Raw genomic sequence first — 18,468 nt, 5'->3', positions numbered from 1 at the left:
CCTGGTAGCCGCGGAAGGTGTTGAAGCCGATTGCACCGCGCTTCACCAGCAGCGACACACGGCTGGAGGCGAGCACGCCAGGGACCATCGGGAAACCATCCTTGTCCGAGCCACCGCGCAGCCGGAAGATGTAGCCCTTGAACTCGCTGCCAAAGATGGCGCCGTCCACCTCGTTGCCGAGGCGATAGTCCTGCAGCTGCACGCGGCGGAGCACCTCGTCCGAGATCTCGAACTGCTTCACCGTCCCGTTGCGGGGGTACGCGATGTTGAGCTTCATTGGAACCTGTTGATGTGCGTTGGAAGGGTAGAGGTTAAGTTAGCCCCAGCGCGGGGTTTGTAGAAGAGAGAACCACAACGGTGGGGACGACCGCGAGAATGATAAGATGCAGAGGCAGGTAGTCTTACGTCGAGGCACGTGCACACGCGCAGGTGGGTCGGAGGAAGGCATCTGTGCGCAGGAAGCGAAGGGAGACGCGCTGCTTTGACGAGACGGCTCTCTCACCCTGTCCACTCCCCTCTACTTGCCTCTCCCATATTCGGTCCCACCTGAAACGGAGCAGGGCAGAAAAGGACATACAGCTCTCCCTCGTCCAGCACTCTCGCCACCGACACTGTCACAATCATCTTCTTGAAGACAGTGAGAGGACAGCGAGAGGCAGGCAGAGCGGCATACGTTCAGGCAAGGGGCGCTGCATCCAGCAGCCGCTAAAGGTGCTCAGTGTAGGTCAGGCGCAGCGATCCGCCAGAGTCTTGCGCACACGGCCCCCTAAGCCCGCTTCCACACAAAGGAAATGCTGAGCAAGCAGCGCACAAGGAGTGCTCCAGGGGCGGAGAGAGGGGGGATCAGCGACACGCGCTCCGTTTTGTTCTTTCCGCATTAGCTCTTCCTTTCGTGAGGGGTTTAGCTCCTACCAATACGTAATGCGGCATCACGCCGATACTCTTAGGAAAACGAAAAAAAGTGCTAAATGGTACTTCTCTCGGTGTGTGCGGGCGGAGTGGACCGTGCAAGTGTGCCTTCCCTCCCTCGAAGAGGGAGGAAGACACACTGATGTTACGAGAAAACTAAAGAGAAACAACCTCGACACACGAGACTCGCTACAACAGAGGAAACGCACTCTGCAAATCGGACGCGCGCAGATTTGGGGGAGGGCGAGGTCCATCACTCTAGGTGCCGGTACTGCGTCGTGCACCGCTCACATCGTGCGCGCACCCTCCCAGAAGTTTGTCCGCTGCACGCCCTTCGCCGCGTTACCCTCGAGCGACGTCATGGCGGAGATAATCTCGATCAGCGACGAAGTAATGCTGCTCTGGCGAGTTTTGTTGTACAAGGAGCTGGTCTTCTGCTGTAGCGTGCTGATGTTCGACAGCTGACCTTCCACAGCGACCAGACGCGCGGCCTGCTCCGAGAGCTCGTTCTCGCACACCGCGTTCAGGATGGCCAGGGTCGCGTGGAAGTCGTAGAAGTCGCGAATCATCTGCTCGTCCTCGTTCAGAAGCGTGTTGGCAAAGAGGTAACGACTCTTCTGGTTCTCCGTGCTGGAGGCGTCAGCCAGATCCTCCCTCCACTTCTCGTAGGAGGGGATGTTGTAGTAGCACTGCTTCTGCGAGCCAGCGCTCACACAGCGGTGAAAAATGACGTGGACGCGGTCGGCCTCGGGGCACAGTTGCTGCGCGTTCTCCCAGACGTACGTGGCGTACGCGAAGTGCATCGGCTCGTGCATGTCGTTGACGATGCCCATTCGGAAGGAGGACGGGTACAGCTTCGAGAGCGACTCGATACCCCTCTTGCCGAGGGGCATGAGGTAGGCGCGGCTAGAGGCAACGCTGTCGATCGCCTTCACAACGTTGCTATTGAGAGCACCGCACGAGCCACGGTTCGTCATGACGGGGATGTAGATGGTCTTAGCCTGCGGCGAGTCCCCGACAAGCTGGCCCGGCTTGCTAAAAGCCTTCTCGGTATAGCGAAGCGTGTAGTCACGCGTCTTGATCCGCACCTGCGCCTGGCGGAACTTGGCCATCGTCACCATCTTGATCGTCTTCACAATGGAGTAGAAGCGGTTGTAGCCTTCCAGCTTCTCCTTGTAGAGACGAAGTCTGCCAGACATTTTGAAGCGGGGACGTATTCGATTCCTTTCGGTACTTGTTGGTAAGAATAACTGTTCAATATTCAGTGACAAGGGGGTCACTGAAGAGGAGAAGTAGAACCGCAGAGAGATGAAACGGAAGAGAGATGTGCAGCGAAAGGTGGGTAAAGGCGGAGGAACAAGCAAGCAAGAAAAGACACAAGAACAGGGAAAAGAAAGTGCTAAAAGAGTGAAGCGCATCAAGTACACCATCAACCAAACGCAAACCAAAGTGGGCACAAAACGCCAACCAAGCGCTGCTTGCCCTTCCTTGCGTGGTTGCCAGTACGAGCACCACACTACGCTGCCGCACCCAGCGGAGCCCGTCTCTGCGAGGATAATAGTGACGCACCTGCCTTAGAGGTCATGACGCATCTACAGCGGCATATATCAGTAGGCTCATTGTTCGAACGCCGTTGGGATTTCACATGGAATGTCGTGTGGCAACGGCAGCGCACTCTCTCGCTCCCGATGACAAGTCAGAGTCCCTTCAGACACTGTGCTTGTCGATATATATATATATATATTTGCGACTGTAGAGAGCTCCTTCACACCGTTTGCTATTTTCATGTGTGTTTGTTCCGACAAGACCACTACCAAGGTCGGCATTCGTTTGTGTGTGTGAGACATTCATCGACTTGGACGACGGTGATAGGGAACAGAAGGGGTGGCGAAGAGACTGCACCGTCGCACGGCACACACACGCACGCACTTGCACCCAACTACGCTCACGCGCTTCATTTCGCAACGCCCACAGCTCCAGTGCAGCTTTTTTTCTCAGCGCTTTGCGAGGAGGACAAGGCAGTGCTTGCATTAGATGGATGCCTGAGACGATCGCCTAAATGTACGCTGCCCAAGTGGGAATGCATAGTGAAGAGCGCGTGTTTCGGTGCATCTTAGGCGACGGCATGCACACATATACCGAAAGCGCTCAGTGTTCCCGAGAGCATCTCATTTTTTTTCCGGTGGTTTAGCCTGTTTAACGACGAGGAAGAGGAGGAAAAATACGATCAGCGCCTCGATAGAAAATGCGCACGCACACGCATACGCACACACTCAAACGGAGAGCGGTTTAGAATTAGCCTCAATTAACCTGAGCGTCACAGCGAACAAAATCCGAAGACACCACAAACATGCGCAGACGTGCGCACACAAACAAGCGCACACTCCTGTATAAATCAACGTTCGGCAAGCAGAAAGCCCCTTCCACTCACCGCCTTTCTTCGAGTGCTTGCAAAAGTAGCCGCATAAACACCCCTTCCTTTTCCTCTCCCCTGCCTCCACAAGCACACGCACACACACTTCATCTCACCACGCATCATCGAGGGGTGGAAAAAGGCAGAGGACAGGGAACGCGGGGAAAAAAAACAACATGCACACTAATCATCATCAGAGTCCGGCACGCGCTGGCGCTTTACACCGCTCACCTTGGACGGAGCCTGACCGTATTGGACACCTTCCGCGTTGGTTTTCACGCCTCCGTAGTCGACGTAGAACCAGTCCGGCGGAGTATTCGACTGTGGGCGACCGTACTTGTCCAAGAGGCCGTCCTTCATCATCGAACGCTTCTTCACGGCGATCGGGCCGAGACCCCAGCGGCGCGGGTACGTGTCACGGTCCATGATCACGCGCTTGCTTCGCGCAACGATGCCGTGGTCAACGGAAGCCATTTGAGACGTGGTCATCTCCGCATACGCAAGAGCAATGGCCTCACCCTTCGTGGTCATCAGCACCACAACGTCGTCGCGCTCAATGCCGTTGTCAAAGCGCGCGAGACCAGGAATCATCAGCTTCGCGCCATAGCACACGGCGTTGACGGCGGAGTCCTTCACGACGATGCGCTTGTGGTTCGACAGCAGGTACTCGCATGGCAGGATGACGCGGCGCAGATATGTGTCGTCCCTCTCATTCTCGTAGAGCCACTGAGCATCCATGACATCGTGCATGGTGGAGAGGTGATCGTTCTCGGTGATGACACCGGTGCGGATACGGCGCAGCTCTTCCATGTGGCCACCAGCGCCGAGGATGAGGCCGAGATGCACGCAAAGGGTACGAATGTACGTACCAGCCTCGCAGTGCGTCTCGAACACGGCCAGGTGCCGGTGCTTGTCATACTCGATCAGTTGGTTAGAGTAGATGTTGCGAATGCGGAGCTGGCGTTTCACTGCCGCGATCAGAGGAGGACGCTGAAAACATGGACCCGTAAGCCGCTGGAGAGCAGCGTTCACCTTCTTCTGGCTCACCGTATCGTGGAGGCGCAGTACACCAATGTACGTCTTACCGGCGTTTTGCTGGGACTTCACCAAGCGCGTGGCACGGTCGGTGCAGATGATTAAGGCACCAGTCACCTTCGGATCGAGTGTACCGGCGTGGCCAGTCTTGTCGCACTTCAAAATGCGCTTGATCCAGGAGACAACCTCGTGAGAGCTAGGGTTGGAGGGCTTATCCATGTTGATCATGCCGTACTTGATGTACTCGGCTAAGGGGCGGCGTAGTGGTGACCAGCCGCACTCCAGCAGCGTGAAATGGGTAGAGCGGACGTTCATCTTGTCATAGTTCTTCAGCAGCAAGGGCCACTCCTCAGCGGGGAGCGCGCTGTTCGCATCCCTATCCCCAGCAGGGATGCAGAAATCCTCGCTGCGCTGGATCTCTCCAACCTTCTTCTTGCCCATTGTCAAGCCAGTAAAGGGCCAGTGGCGCAACTTTCACACAAAAAGAGAAGCACAAACTGAAAGCGAATCAAGGTAAAGAGTATGAAAGGTAATTGTATGGTGAAATGCGCGAGACGCCAACGCAAAGGCGACGTACAAAAAAAAATATATATAGAGAGAGAAAAAAGCAAGAGGACAAGAAGATCGTTGTGCAATGTGAAGCAAGGCATATAGGATAGTTTTTTCTTCAGTCGGCATATACATTCACTGCCGCACAGCATCAGTTAAACGACACTCTATCCGGCCTGCCACAGGCACATCGCGTAGTGCGAAGCAGCCGTAGACACGCGTTAGTCCAAAGCAAACTCACTCACATGAGCATGGCCTCTACCTCAAGCTCCACCCACCGCCCGCTCCGCAGGTCGCCGCACAGCCGCTCCTATCATGCCAGTCGCCACCCCGTGCGTCCCCCTCGAGGTAGCCTCAGGCTCCCCCACCAGTAGACAGCCAGAGGGCCGGGTGAGACGCGTCCGAGTCACGTTGGCATTTCGCCCATCACATGGGTGGCACACAGGTGTTCACTGTGGCAGGTCTCTCCGATGCAACGCCATCCATGACATGACCTCCAGCATCAGCAGCGATGAACCGCTCTGGCTTCCCCACGTCGTAGGCGCTTGACCCTGTCACCACCAGAAGTGGCTCGGCATTGGCAGAATCTGGGGGCTGCTGGGCTGCGTCCCACACGCAGAGTGGGGGTACTGGACCCTGAGATACCACGCTGAGGTGTCTCGCGTCATCAGGGCCCACGGAATAGTGTGGAAGAAAAACCTTCAAAGAAGTACACGCTTGTTCCCCTCATTATCTCGCAGAGAAAACCACCAAGAGGGTCGCTGTGTAGTGGCATGAGGATGCGTAGCATGATGCTGAGCCCATCAAGACTAAGGATCCTTGTTTTCTAATGAACCGAAAAAGCGGGGCGACGTAGGTTTTCTCCTGCTGTCTTTGTTTACCTTCTACACCTATTGTGTTTTTCTCATTTTTGGACATAGTTTTGTGTGTGTGTGTGTGTGTGTGTGTGTGTGTGTGTTGTTTGGAGTAAACGGGGACATCATCATGTCTCGTTTTTCCAAAGAACATAGCAATCCTCTTTCTCAATGTAGCCAATGTAACACACAAATCGCGCGTCTGCTTCCTGCAGGGTAGGCCAGTGCCACAGTGAATAGCACGGATGCGTGGCATGGCCCTCAATCTGATGGCAGGCATACGCATCGTAGCAATACGGATACGTGCGAGGATAAATGGGACCGTATCCAATCGTAAGCTCCTCACCCTCTTGAATATCCCGAACGCAGATGACACTCAATCGCCCGTTTTTGCGGTGTGGCTCCTGGATCCAGGCGCAGTTGCTTTTTTCATCGACATTTGGTTCATTGATAAAGGGCGTGAAAGTAGTTTGCAGTTCTACAAACACCTCATTAAAGTAGTTGGCGCAGTTGTACTCCATCAAAGCATATTTCGGTACAGGGCGACCACACTTGGCTTGCTCGCCACTCATGAAATCCAAGTATCCGGGGTAAACACCGATAATGGAGAAAGCAGGTATTTTCTGGGCCGCTACCACACCTATTCCGCCACCTTTTGAGGCAACGCGCTCTTTGCGCAAGAACCGTAGCGACTGTGGAGACTGAAAATAACTTTGCACGAGAGATTTCAGCTCGCCAAGAAGCACTGCGTCATTAGAAGTGGTCTCCGCTTGCTGCAAGAGCTCTTGAATCCGCTCAACGGTAGCCGGTGGATACTCGTCGGATATTGTTAGTGCTCTCTTCGCAGCACGACGAGCATTGTCGCACTCGCTCGGCGACTGAGGAGCGGACGGCTCTTTGTAATCGACTGCTTGGCACTGAAAGCAGGCGCGCATGTGCTCTACGTATGCAAGATTCGCAGGTTTCCACATGATCTGCTCCGGCGCTGCAGGCTCCGAGCAATTTTCATGGACAGTATTACCGCAGTAGCAACAGATTTTCATGTCATCGTTGCCTTCTGGTGAATGGCAAATGGAGCATATTTTGAAAGCGCATCGCAACTGAAGGTCAATAAACTTGGACCATACATCGCCGTCTGTGATCGTTTCCGTTTGCTTTTCGATATTCAGCGTCTCTTCCCAAAGTGTAATACTGTATGTGTTGTTCCACCAAAATCGCCTTGTGGACTCATCATCGATATTCAGAGACCAGTTCTCACATGCCGTAGGAACCAGCACTGGTGACATTGTAACAACCGAGAAGAGCCCACAACTACGTCGGTGTGAATGCGGGGGATAAAAAGGGGGGAACACCTCATCTCGTCATTTTGTTTGGTTCGCGTAGAAATTTTAAGCACGCAGAGAGGTGTTCCGGGAAAAAAAAAGAGAATAGGAAAGGACAAACATAATTTTTTATTCAATGGCAACAGGGCAAGCTATTGAATCAATGTCACCTTGAATGCGGGATTTCTTTCGTTCCCCCAAAGGCGTCACAAACGCTAAGGTGGTACTGAGAGGTCAGCTTTCACAGCTTCGCATTTTCTTGTCCACTGCTTTGCAACGCGTACGACACAAAAGAAAGAGTAGGGCTGAGAAGCATCGTTCAAGCGCTAGCCGCAAGCTATCCAGTGCGATAAATATGTCCCCACATCCCATCTTTCCCTCTTTCTCGATCTTTCCTGACATGGTACAGGCACATTGACCCCCACAGCTATTCCGTTTAAATAACACGATTTTTACTACGTGCTTGTGCATCAGAACAGCAGTCGTCGGTGCACAAGCGCAACTACCGCTAGTGTCGTGCCTCTTGTACTACCGTAGCAGCGTGACTCAAAGAGACGCGAAAAGTGAAAGTGGCTCTTTCTTCACAGCAGCGGAGCGGAACTTCTCTCTGATCTCCTCTCCTCGAAAGAAATCAACGCTTCGGCCTAGGCTATGAGGCTCAAACGGATCTCGGAGAAGGATTACTTCGTGGCCCAGAAGGTGCCAGCGCTCCTTCTCGTCAAGTTGATCTAGGAACTGGCACCATTGGTCTTTAGTGGAGAAGCGTTCTCGCGAGCGGATATCGACTACAGAAGCGTCGAAGTCAAATCCACCAGGAGTACCGTAAAAAGCGAAGAAATCAAGCACATCCTTTTCCACAAGTGAGATATCGGCTTCCTGCAGAGGCAAGATGGAGGCTAACTCATCAACATGGCTGATATCGCCTTCGGCCTCCGCTGCCGTGGATACGATCGCATTCACTCGTTGACTAACTGCCTCCTCATCAAAAGAAAGAGCTGTGCGGCCTGTATCCTTCATAAAATGAATGTACATAATGGACAGGGCGTACGGTGAGATCCAGCCTCGCCGCGCGTTCAGTATTTGCTGCTCGCGCCCCCACTGCTTGGCGCCTAGCACCCCCAGCCGAAGTCGAGGATCACCTGCCATGTAGTGCCTCAGTAGCAAAGAATTCTTCAGCCCGTCCAACGAGAGAGAAAGATCAAATTTGGTGCTCTCCTGGGCACTTTTACGCACGTACTGCACTATTGGCACTCTTGCACGAAAAATGCGCTGTGGGTGCAACTCGACGTCGCTGTTGCATTTGCGAATGTGAGAGAATATGTCGGAAAGGCACTTTTCCTGGCGTTCACGTGCAATGACGCATGCGCCGCTTTGTCGCGTGCTTTCAGAGACAATTGGGAAAGAAACTATGTAATCCGCGTCACCGTCTGTAAACGAGGTGCCAGACACAATAGAACCATATGGCAACACAACGGGAGAAGCGCTTTTCTCTTCCTCCTTTGCACCCATATCAAGAGAAACCCCTTTGAGCAACCCTTGCAGCCACCTGCGCTGCTCTAAAATTTGTGAGTACTGCTGCTGCGACAGTATTCTGCCCGACAGCTCGGCGATCTTACTGCTCATGCTAGTGCCTAGCTCACCGCCATTGCGGCGATATGTAGATGCCCGTGTTAAGAGACACATGCCAAGATCCATAAAAAGAAAGGTTGAGAAGGGGAGAGACAAGATGAGCCGGAGAGAATGATAGCAACGCAAACGAACAAAAAACGTCTTGCTTTGATGCTGTTAGAAAAAACGAGAGAAACTTTGCATATGCGACAGCCAATGGAAAGCCAAAGACAGATTCTACAAGTGAGACAGACTCTCGCTGAAGCCGAAATTATCAAGCGCGCAAGCAATGTCAAGAGAGTTAAGCCAACTTGGTAGATGTTTTCCAGGTTGAAGCGGGGCCAATAGCAAAAGGCACACGTTCAAAAGCTTGCATCTTTTTTCCCTTCTTTTTCGATCTAGTGAGCTCATACTTCGCTGCAAGGAATCCGTCGTCCGCTGAGAATAGTAAACCTTCACCCAAAAAGCAAACTCATGAGTCTATTGTCCTCTGTTGGGTTCTTGCACGTGCTTAATAGCAGCGATGAGAATTGTTTTTCGCGAGGCTCCTAGCGAGTGCTGTCTTGCTAGAGGAGGGATGCAGAAGGTTTCACATGATCATTGGAGAGAATCGAGAAATGAATCGATGTCGTCATCGTCGTGCACAGCAGCAAGAAGCTCTTTTTCGGCCTCGCCAGCAAGCTGCTGAGCAGTTTTTTCACAGTTTTTCTCCTCTGGCTTCCTGCGGATCGAGCGCGGGATAAACAGACGCTTGTGCTCGTCATTTACGAGCGTGCCTTTCGCAAAAAAAATATCGTCATCCGAGTCTGAGTCTACGGCCGGCGGCGTTGTAGCTACAACAGGTGTCTCCTCCTCGGGCTCCTTGTTTTCTGCTGCCTCGAGGTCTCGAATCATGCGCTGCACAAGGCGCTTGCGTTCGTTTTGTTGAGGTGCCAAAAAACGGGCTCTCTTCAGGGACTCCAATTCGATTTTCAGTTTTCCGAGGTCCTCTCTCGATAGCCTTACCGTCCATTTCAATTGCTTTTCTTGCCTCTTCCGCTGCTGGTACTGCTCACGCGTTTCTTTAAAGCCGAATTTTCGACTCTGATCCGCGGCCTCCTTCGAGGTGGGCATGATCGATTGCTAGGTTGGAAAAGTATTGCTGTTTGTCCTTGACACACACTAAGGGAGAGACGATGCGGCTTTTCTCTGAGTTGTCACCGCACGTATGTAGCCGTGAGGAAGAAAATTGTGCGCACGTAAGCAGGAGATCGAGATGGTGCCATGAAGGTTAGTAAAAGAAGCTTGGCACGGGGTCTCCAGTTCCTGTGCTAGCACAGCCGAGGCGCCTTGTCTCAACGCATGCCGCGAAATCGGGATCGAAGGCTTTGACCGCTAAGTGACTCAAGAACTTCGAGGAACGAAATGCACAGAGGAACGCTCACCTGAGAGTGGGCGTTCCTGCCCCATCCTCTGGATTTTGTTGTGACACAGCTGGAAAGGAGTCCGACTGCCACGCATGATGTCATGACGATTCCCCCCCCCCCCCCATCTGTTCATTACTTTGGCAGAGGTGCCAGTTTGCGGCTCACTGCGATGGTCTGCGGCCTTCATATGGACTCATTGCAAGAATCACCTGTCCCTTTTCCGCGTCTTACATGACCAACCAAAACGTTTGCTGTCTTTCCGAGATGCTTCGCACAGAACCCCAAACAATCGAGACGAAACTCGTGCGCATGCTCCAGTTGCTGCGAATTTATCCCTTCGAAAGCCAAGATGTGGTCAGGCGCGGCATCATACTAGCTATTCCTGGTGCCCGCTCTGGAGACACCAATCCTCAGAGCCGATAAACCTTTCGCCTTTCTCATTCCTGCATCTTTTCGTGTTTTTAGCTTTGACTCAGTCGCAGAATGGAGTCGCCAAAACAGCTTTGCCTCTTTTGCCGGCAGCATGAAAAAGTTTTAAACATTGGTGAAATCGAAATATGCCAGCGATGCAACACCCGCTACGGTCAATTATGCCTCATCTACAAACGGAGAGTTTCCTCCTCTCTCTCGCCTCTGGGTTGGGATGCTCGGCTTGTTAGTCATTGCCCGAACAGCAATGTATACCCAGATGACGACGCACCAGTGTTCTACATTCAATGCAGCAAAGGCCACATCACTGTTACGACGGCAGTTGATAGAGTTGCCTTTTTTGCCGCTGCCAGTCGTCTTCAATTCGACACCAAGTGTCGGAAGCCGTATGCCCAGAAGGCAAAGAAGACTGCGAGAAAAAGAAGCTGACAGGCAATCGCTGACTCTTTGTGTCCTTTCTCTGGGCTAAGTGTGCTCACTTATGTTGAAGGATTGTTGGACTGCCGTTTTCCCATCCTCAGTTGTCAACTTCGCTCAGTAAAAAAAATCGCCTCTTGGTAGATCTGCCCAAAGTACACAAAAGCATTTGAGTAGCACCTTGTTTTTTTTTTTTGAGGGAACCATTGCTAACTGTTCCTCTAGAGCGAAACAAGAGACTCTCATTGAAGTCTCTTTTTTTTTTCTCGCTGCGCAATTACAGCTAGCATATATAATGCTTGCGATCTTTGCGTGTTTCGCGTAAACGTTCTACGTTAGGCTGCCTGCTCCTCTGTTGGGCTTTGAATCTATATGTTCATCTGTCTCTCGCATCTCGTCTACACTTTTTTTTGAGCTTGACATCTCTCTCTTTGAGGGACTGTGGTAGTATAGCACTCAAAGATGGTGAAGCCGACTGTTTCGAAGGCTATCGTGAAGAAGCGCACGAAGCGCTTCACCCGACATCGCTATGAGCTCTTTCCGCAGCTGAGCTCTAGCTGGCGGAAGCCGCGTGGTGAGGACTCCCCGGTCCGCCGCCGCTACAAAGGCCAAAAGGCGATGCCGAACAAGGGCTACGGTAGCGACCGTGCCACCAAGTATATCACTCCGTCCGGCTTTCGCAGCTTCCCCATCAATAACGTGGAGGACCTGTACATGCTCGTGATGCAGAACCGCAAGTACGCTGGCGTCATCTCTCACACTGTCGGTGCACGAACGCGCAAAGCTATTGCTCGCAAGGCTATGGAGCTTGATGTGCGCCTGGCCAACGGGAACGCGAAGCTGCGCAAGATCGCTAATCAGTAGGTGACTATAAAGTGCTATTGAATTTTTTTTTCTTTTCCTTTCACGAAACAAAAATCTGTGTGTGCGCATTTTCTTACTCTCCATTTGGTGCGCACCCTTCTGGGGGTATGACCTTCAGCACACACAAAGAACGTGTGCTGCGCATATGTGTTCAATGCATGTGCTTTTCCTCTCTTTGTTTCTATCAAGGAGGTTCATATGAGAGGGCATGCTCACAGCAGCTTCCCTTATGCATATGTAGCCTTCTGAGTTCAGATGTGATACTGCTCCCTTGATCTCCCTTTTGTGTTTTTGTTCGAAACAACAATGACGCTCTTACATTCTCTCTACCTATTATCGTTTCTTTCGCATCTGAAAGCGTGGTACTAGTTAGCTTTATCTTAGTAAAACAGTTACCATTCACTGCCACCAAAAATGCCACACAAGGAGCATAAAAAGTACAGGGTTCAGCGTGAGGACCTGCCAGCAATGCCTCACTTCAGCGATTTCAACGACCCGCGCTTCTGTGGGACAACCAACAAGCAGAAGAACGGCATTCTGGCCTACTACCAGTGGCTGCATTGCATCGGCAACTGGGGTGAGGAACACTCCATGTGCAAGAAGATGCGTTGGTATGTCGAGCGCATGATGCACGAGACGTGGCTGGAGAAGTGGGAGGAGAAGCGTGCTCTCGGCCACTTTGACCACACCGTTCTCTACGGTGTGAAGCCGTGGAAGGAGTTCGAGCCGCTGTACCAGCCGGTGAAGAAAAACCGCAAAGGTGCGTATGAATACTGGCTAGACCGCGACTTTGAGCCTCTGTACGATGTCGATGCGTCGGACTGGCGCGAGAAGGCGCCGATCCTTCACGACATGTTCGTGCTGGGCAAGAAACCCGTGTCCGAGTAAGCACTGACCATGGAGCTTTTAGGGCGCATAGTGTGTTTCTGTTTTCAACTACAAGAAGTCAAGTGCGAATTGATCTGTCTCTTAGCTTTTTTTCTTTCCGCGGACTGAAATTTTATCAAAATCAGCGTAGGAGGTTTTTCATTAAAGCATCGAGAAGGAGTGGCTTTCCTTTTTCTCAATGATTAGTCGAAGTGATTTCTTTGATGTTTTGCCGTTTTCTTGGTGTTCTAGTCAAGCATGAAAAAAAAAGGATTTTGATCCAAAGCGCTTATCGCATATCAAGGGGGAGAGAGCCACAACCCTCGTGAGTGAGCGAAACTGTTTCTGCTCGAAGTTAGTACAGCACCTAAATCTGCACGAGAAGCATCTCAATCCTCTCGGTAGCGGCGGAAATAAAACTTTTTTTTTGATTCGGGTTTACTACTCATGGGAATGAACAACACGTGGCAAGTGCGTGTTTCTGTCTCTAAATATATTTGCTTTCCGCTTGCTTTGGCTTTCTCTCTTGTGCTTTTGCACTCTGGATTGCCGTAAAACAACAATCATGACGCCATCCAAACACAACACGGCGCTCAAAAATCGCTTTCTGTTTTATCTAGCTGGATTCTTTTTCTGCGCCGCAGAAGTCATTCTTTCACTTCCCGTGCACTCGCTTCTCTAGCATACACAGCTTGTGAGGTAAGCTGTACTTTTTCGCTACACAAAGACGAATACATCGATATTTGGAAAAAAAAGAAAGCAGCATCATAACTGAAAATGTCTGAGGCATTTTATGGTCTGACGACGTTTAGCCCTTCAGGAAAGCTGGTCCAGATTGAGTATGCGACGACAGCTGCCGGCAAAGGGACGACTGCGCTGGGGGTGAAGGCCACCGATGGGGTCGTCATTGCTGCAAAGAAGAAGGCTCCATCTACCCTAGTGGATGCCTCATCGATCCAGAAGGTCTTCGTCTTGGATGAGCACGTTGGCTGCACCTACAGCGGCATGGGCCCGGACTGCCGTGTTCTTATCGACTCAGCTCGGAAGAATTGCCAGCAGTACAGGCTGATGTACAACGAGAGCATTCCGATCAGCCAGCTGGTGCGGAAGATTAGCGCTCTCTATCAGGAATTTACACAGTCTGGCGGTGTTCGTCCCTTCGGATGCTCTCTCCTGGTCGCTGGGGTGGACGCTAACGGCTACCATTTGTATCAGGTGGACCCTAGCGGCACGTTCTGGGCGTGGAAGGCGACGGCGATTGGCACCGGAAGTCCGGACGCGAAGGCATTTCTAGAAAAGCGTTACACTGTGGACATGGAGCTGGAGGATGCTGTACACACCGCATTGTTGACGCTAAAGGAGGGCTTTGATGGCCAGATGACGTCAGAAAACACTGAGGTCGGTCGTGTTGTAGGAAACCGTTTCGAAGTCCTGAGCGTCGATCAGCTGCGCGATTACCTGGACCAGATTTAGTGTGGTCATGCATATAGTGCTGCGTAGCGGAAAGTATATAGACTTCGGCGGCGTGCAACAAAGAGCTGTGCTGTGGAAAATGTCTTCTATTTCAGGTATTGTTTCTCGTCAAGCGGCCCCAATCATCGTCCACTTTCGCCCCTTGCCTGACACTCACATTGTATTTTAGCATGTGTCGCGAAGAAAAGGAGAAAAGCCTGCTTCGCGAGAAAACTGCTTTGTTTTGCGAGGGTCCGAATGCTGTGTGCTTATGCATTTGAGACTCGTTCACTTCCTGCGTGTGCTGGCACCAAGCAGGTTTTTGCGCTCACCTCTTATTCACAGGCGGCTGTCGAGCTCCTCGATCACTTGATGAATCCTTCTCCCCCTTCTGTTTTTTCTTTCTTTCTCGATTATTTTTTGCCCACCAGTACTCATTCTCTTCGATGTAGTGCGTCCGCCTGGACGCGATGGTGACCGAGACCTTTTTGCGCAAGGCTTTGTTTGCGCGCTGTGCGATTGACCTCTGCGGCAAAAAAATACTTCCGAAGGATGCCTTTGTCGCTCTTTTGACACAAGGGAAGCTGACCCCATCACAGTATCAGATGACAGACGCGGAGGCGGTGAAGTACATAGACACTCTCAAACGCGCGAAGATGATTGTGGAGGTGGATGATTACGTGTACACTGACGTCAAGGCTGTCGTCGACGCGGTGCATCTGAAAAGCGGGCTCCCCCTTGTACCGGCAACAAGCAAAACATTCGAGAATTTGTACCACGCGTTGTCTGAATCTCTTGCCGCGTTTCATAGGCAAAGTTTACCGGCGGCGGAGAGGGCGGTGCGCCGCCAGAGAGAGTTCTGGGCGTTTACAGCACTCGGCAGCGGTACTCAGATGCTAGTGCTGGCGTACTTGACGTTCCAGGTGTACGGGTGGGATGTGATGGAGCCAGTCACCTTTTTTGTTACGACTGCGACGGCGCTGTGCTCATACGCCTACTTTCTCTACTTTCGCGCTGAGCACTCGTACGAAAGCGTCGACGATAGTTTCCTGCCACACCTCCTCATGCGAGAACTTGGCGTACTGCGCGTGGACGCCGACAAGGCGATACGTGATATGAAGGCCATGCAGGAGTTGCAGGCTGCCGTTTCGCTCGACGATGAGCGCGTTTCAAAGCTGGTCGAGGCAGCTGCCAAGAAAAAGAGCACTAGCGCATGCCACTCCTGAGCCCTGCATGGTTGGAAATATGTGTGGGTGCGTAGTTGTTTATGGACTTTGCAAGCCTCGCGTTCGTTTGAGCGGGCCCCTGCACAGTGGTGATTGCAGGTCAAAAAGAAACACGCCAAATGACACAGTAGAAAAGTACCTGAAAGCTCTCAGTGGCTGCAGCTCGAAAAATGCGTCCACGACTTCATTCAGGATTTGGCAAAAAGAAAAAGAAGCATACTTCCCCATCTCGGCCTGCAGTTAGGCTCTTGCTCTGATGCGTATGTGCTTGTGCCTCATTTAGGTCCCCATGAATGCTCCATCTTCTAGACCTCACACTCCTCCTCGTGCATTTTTTTCTTCTCTGCTGCTTTGCGCTTTTGTTTGCCCTCTCCCCTTCGCATCTTTTCCATCGATACGGACGCAAGCCGCACCTTTACTATAGTCGACTGAGGACAGGCTTGCGCCTCTCTGCTCTGTTTTTTTATCTGCGTTCGTGTTGTTCACATCTATTTTGTGTTATTTTATTTTAGGGTAAGCGCGCTTCTCGCGGAAACGGCAGCGTGCTCGTGATCCGAAATGGCCTGGACGGTGCACGAGGATGAGTACAGGACGGAGGGGTACACCAATCTCGAGGAGATCTTGCAGTACGTGGTGTACACGGAGGAAAGTGTGCAGCAGCCAAAGCCTACTGTAAAGTACACCAAGAGCTCGCAGGTGTTTGCGATGCCGTCTCCGCTGACTGCCGCGGAGCTGAGCTCGCCTATCAACCATCAACTTACGAATACTGTCCCATGGCAGCCACAGAGGCACACGCCGACTAACTCTTCCTTCCACAGCCTGGGCATTCCGTACACGTCGGCTCAGAGTCCACAGCAGCGCCGCTGCAACAATCGCTTCAACGGCAGCTACAGTGGCCACTGCGACCGTAAACCAAAGATCGTGAGCGGTAGTGAGACTTGCGTCCTCTCTCCTGGCGCGAGAAAGCGGGGCATGAGTACGGGACAGATGGACCACATGATGGCCACAGAGTTGAATAGTATGCCGGTGCCTGAGCTGATCATGCAGGAGGTGCTCGCTTCGCAGGACGTGATGGTGGGAGGAGGCTACGGCGACTGGTCAGGACATGGTAGCAAGTACTTCCAGGGTGGTGCCCTCACCGCCGACAGCCTGCGGGGCAGGGTTTACGAAACCGCGAAGGATCAGCACGGTTGCCGCTATCTGCAGCGGTGGCTGGACACGAACTGCGACACCGAGGCGTTGCAGGTGATGATGGACGAAATCATTCCGCACGTTGGGGAGCTGATGACAGACCAGTACGCAAACTTTCTCATTCAAAAGCTGTTCGACATCATGCCCGATGATGTGCGATACAAGGTCGCCGTCGTGGCAGCGCCACATATTTGCATGATTTCCCTCACGCCGCATGGCACATTTAGCGTTCAGAAGATGATCGAGACTATCTCGACGCGCGAGGAGATGAAGATCATTTGCGAGGCGCTCGCCAAGGATGTTGTTCGGCTAGTCAAGGATGCACACGGGAACCATGTGATTCAGAAAGTGCTTCAGCGCTTCGACTTTGACGACAAGGAGTATATCTACAGGGCAGTGGCGACGGACTGCGTGTCGATTGCTAAGAACAAGCAGGGTTGCTGTGTGCTGCAGCGGTGCCTCGAACACGCTTCACCGCGGCAAAAGGCTGCCCTTGTGGATCAGGTGCTGGCTTGCTGTTTGCAAATTGCCCAGGATCCATTTGGCAACTACGTCCTCCAGTACGTGCTGGAGGCGCACGACAGCAAGATAAACGACACCATTGCCCTTGCGTTTCTTCCCCACCTGGTGCAGCTATCCATGAACAAGTTCAGCTCCAACGTGATGGAGAAAGTGCTGCGCGGTGCCTCGAGGCCAGTGCAAGTAATGTACATGGAGGAGATGTGCAACCCGGAGATCATCTCCCACCTCATTCAAGACGACTACGGCAATTATGTCCTGCAGACAGCGCTCACGATAAACGCGCCGGTGCAGGCAGAGCAACTCGTGAACGCCATTCGCCCTTTTATGCCGTTGATCAAGAACGCACCGTACGCGAAGAAGATGGAGGGCAAGATGGAGGCTGTTGCACGGAAGATCGAGGGCAACAACTTCCACGCGCCCCGAGACTGCGAGATCGACGCTCGTCAAGGGAGCAGCAGAGGCAGCCCGCACGGCAAGTTCGACCGCTCCCCCAACCACGGACGGCGTTAAGTAGGTGGTACAGATTAGCAGCAGCCTTATAATCATCCCACATGATGGCGCGCACCGTAGTGCTGTTGCCCGTGCTGAAGGCCTGATGTGAGCGACGGAAGCGAAAGCGTCGTCTTCACATGCACGTTCGAGCGCCTTCAAGCGCTGCTGGGATCTTCATCATCACAATGGAGCTCACTGCCCCCCTCCCCCCAAAAAAGCGAAGCAACTGGAGGAGGCACGTAACGGTCAATCAAGGGGCGTTGGCCATGACAGCCGCGCGGCTTGAGCATTCTCTGAGGTGCTCCCTCCCTCTCCGCATGACTTCTTGCCACTGAGGGGTGAGCAAGAGGCGTGGGAACGAAAAAAAGGCGGGGAAACAAAGATAGAATAAGCCGCCTCATGCCCATGCGAGAGGTGGCAGAGTTCGGGGTAAGTGATAACGGGGCTTTTGCACATCTTGTGCGTTTAAATGTGCGTGAATATGTGTACGTGGAAGTCAGCGACGTATTCTGTTTCGCCTTCTTTTTCGTTTGACGACTTTCTTTTTGGCTGGTTCAATTGCACGTGATCTCGCCGCTTCCCTCGTTGTGTTTCCCCTCTCTTTTATCCTGATGACGCGAGACACCTCAGCGTGGTATCTCAGGGTCCAGTACCCCCACTCTGCGTGTGGGACGCAGCCCAGCAGCCCCCAGATTCTGCCAATGCCGAGCCACTTCTGGTGGTGACAGGGTCAAGCGCCTACGACGTGGGGAAGCCAGAGCGGTTCATCGCTGCTGATGCTGGAGGTCATGTCATGGATGGCGTTGCATCGGAGAGACCTGCCACAGTGAACACCTGTGTGCCACCCATGTGATGGGCGAAATGCCAACGTGACTCGGACGCGTCTCACCCGGCCCTCTGGCTGTCTACTGG

At 52.6% G+C, this 18,468-nt stretch overlaps 10 protein-coding genes across 10 annotated transcripts; 5 read left to right on the top strand and 5 right to left on the bottom strand.

Moving 5' to 3' along the window:
• Positions 1-1,196: 1,196 nt before the first annotated feature.
• LDBPK_212140 (ATP synthase F1 subunit gamma protein, putative) lies at positions 1,197-2,108 on the bottom strand (the record flags this gene model as incomplete). Its single annotated transcript, XM_003860683.1, has 1 exon — positions 1,197-2,108. The coding sequence occupies one exon, from the start codon at positions 2,106-2,108 to the stop codon at positions 1,197-1,199; it is 912 nt and encodes a 303-aa protein (XP_003860731.1).
• A 1,397-nt stretch (positions 2,109-3,505) lies between these two features.
• Positions 3,506-4,798, bottom strand: LDBPK_212130 (centromere/microtubule binding protein cbf5, putative; the record flags this gene model as incomplete). The annotated part of the gene is made up of 1 exon (XM_003860682.1): positions 3,506-4,798. One exon carries the CDS (start codon positions 4,796-4,798, stop codon positions 3,506-3,508), a length of 1,293 nt encoding a protein of 430 aa, XP_003860730.1.
• A 1,090-nt stretch (positions 4,799-5,888) lies between these two features.
• LDBPK_212120 (hypothetical protein, conserved) lies at positions 5,889-7,046 on the bottom strand (the record flags this gene model as incomplete). The annotated part of the gene is made up of 1 exon (XM_003860681.1): positions 5,889-7,046. The coding sequence occupies one exon, from the start codon at positions 7,044-7,046 to the stop codon at positions 5,889-5,891; it is 1,158 nt and encodes a 385-aa protein (XP_003860729.1).
• A 582-nt stretch (positions 7,047-7,628) lies between these two features.
• On the bottom strand, positions 7,629-8,777 carry LDBPK_212110 (hypothetical protein, conserved; the record flags this gene model as incomplete). The annotated part of the gene is made up of 1 exon (XM_003860680.1): positions 7,629-8,777. The coding sequence occupies one exon, from the start codon at positions 8,775-8,777 to the stop codon at positions 7,629-7,631; it is 1,149 nt and encodes a 382-aa protein (XP_003860728.1).
• A 510-nt stretch (positions 8,778-9,287) lies between these two features.
• Positions 9,288-9,803, bottom strand: LDBPK_212100 (hypothetical protein, conserved; the record flags this gene model as incomplete). Its single annotated transcript, XM_003860679.1, has 1 exon — positions 9,288-9,803. One exon carries the CDS (start codon positions 9,801-9,803, stop codon positions 9,288-9,290), a length of 516 nt encoding a protein of 171 aa, XP_003860727.1.
• Positions 9,804-11,404: 1,601 nt separating this feature from the next.
• On the top strand, positions 11,405-11,806 carry LDBPK_212090 (60S ribosomal protein L32; the record flags this gene model as incomplete). The annotated part of the gene is made up of 1 exon (XM_003860678.1): positions 11,405-11,806. One exon carries the CDS (start codon positions 11,405-11,407, stop codon positions 11,804-11,806), a length of 402 nt encoding a protein of 133 aa, XP_003860726.1.
• Positions 11,807-12,220: 414 nt separating this feature from the next.
• Positions 12,221-12,694, top strand: LDBPK_212080 (cytochrome c oxidase subunit VI, putative; the record flags this gene model as incomplete). The annotated part of the gene is made up of 1 exon (XM_003860677.1): positions 12,221-12,694. The coding sequence occupies one exon, from the start codon at positions 12,221-12,223 to the stop codon at positions 12,692-12,694; it is 474 nt and encodes a 157-aa protein (XP_003860725.1).
• A 756-nt stretch (positions 12,695-13,450) lies between these two features.
• Positions 13,451-14,146, top strand: LDBPK_212070 (proteasome alpha 2 subunit, putative; the record flags this gene model as incomplete). Its single annotated transcript, XM_003860676.1, has 1 exon — positions 13,451-14,146. One exon carries the CDS (start codon positions 13,451-13,453, stop codon positions 14,144-14,146), a length of 696 nt encoding a protein of 231 aa, XP_003860724.1.
• Positions 14,147-14,595: 449 nt separating this feature from the next.
• LDBPK_212060 (hypothetical protein, conserved) lies at positions 14,596-15,351 on the top strand (the record flags this gene model as incomplete). Its single annotated transcript, XM_003860675.1, has 1 exon — positions 14,596-15,351. The coding sequence occupies one exon, from the start codon at positions 14,596-14,598 to the stop codon at positions 15,349-15,351; it is 756 nt and encodes a 251-aa protein (XP_003860723.1).
• Positions 15,352-15,909: 558 nt separating this feature from the next.
• Positions 15,910-17,574, top strand: LDBPK_212050 (RNA-binding regulatory protein (pumilio family), putative; the record flags this gene model as incomplete). The annotated part of the gene is made up of 1 exon (XM_003860674.1): positions 15,910-17,574. The coding sequence occupies one exon, from the start codon at positions 15,910-15,912 to the stop codon at positions 17,572-17,574; it is 1,665 nt and encodes a 554-aa protein (XP_003860722.1).
• Between the last annotated feature and the right edge of the window lie 894 nt (positions 17,575-18,468).

Source organism: Leishmania donovani, chromosome 21, assembly GCF_000227135.1.
Source record: "Leishmania donovani BPK282A1 complete genome, chromosome 21".
Classification (NCBI taxonomy): Eukaryota; Euglenozoa; class Kinetoplastea; order Trypanosomatida; family Trypanosomatidae; genus Leishmania; species Leishmania donovani.
This window is presented reverse-complemented; position numbering and strand designations above follow the sequence as displayed.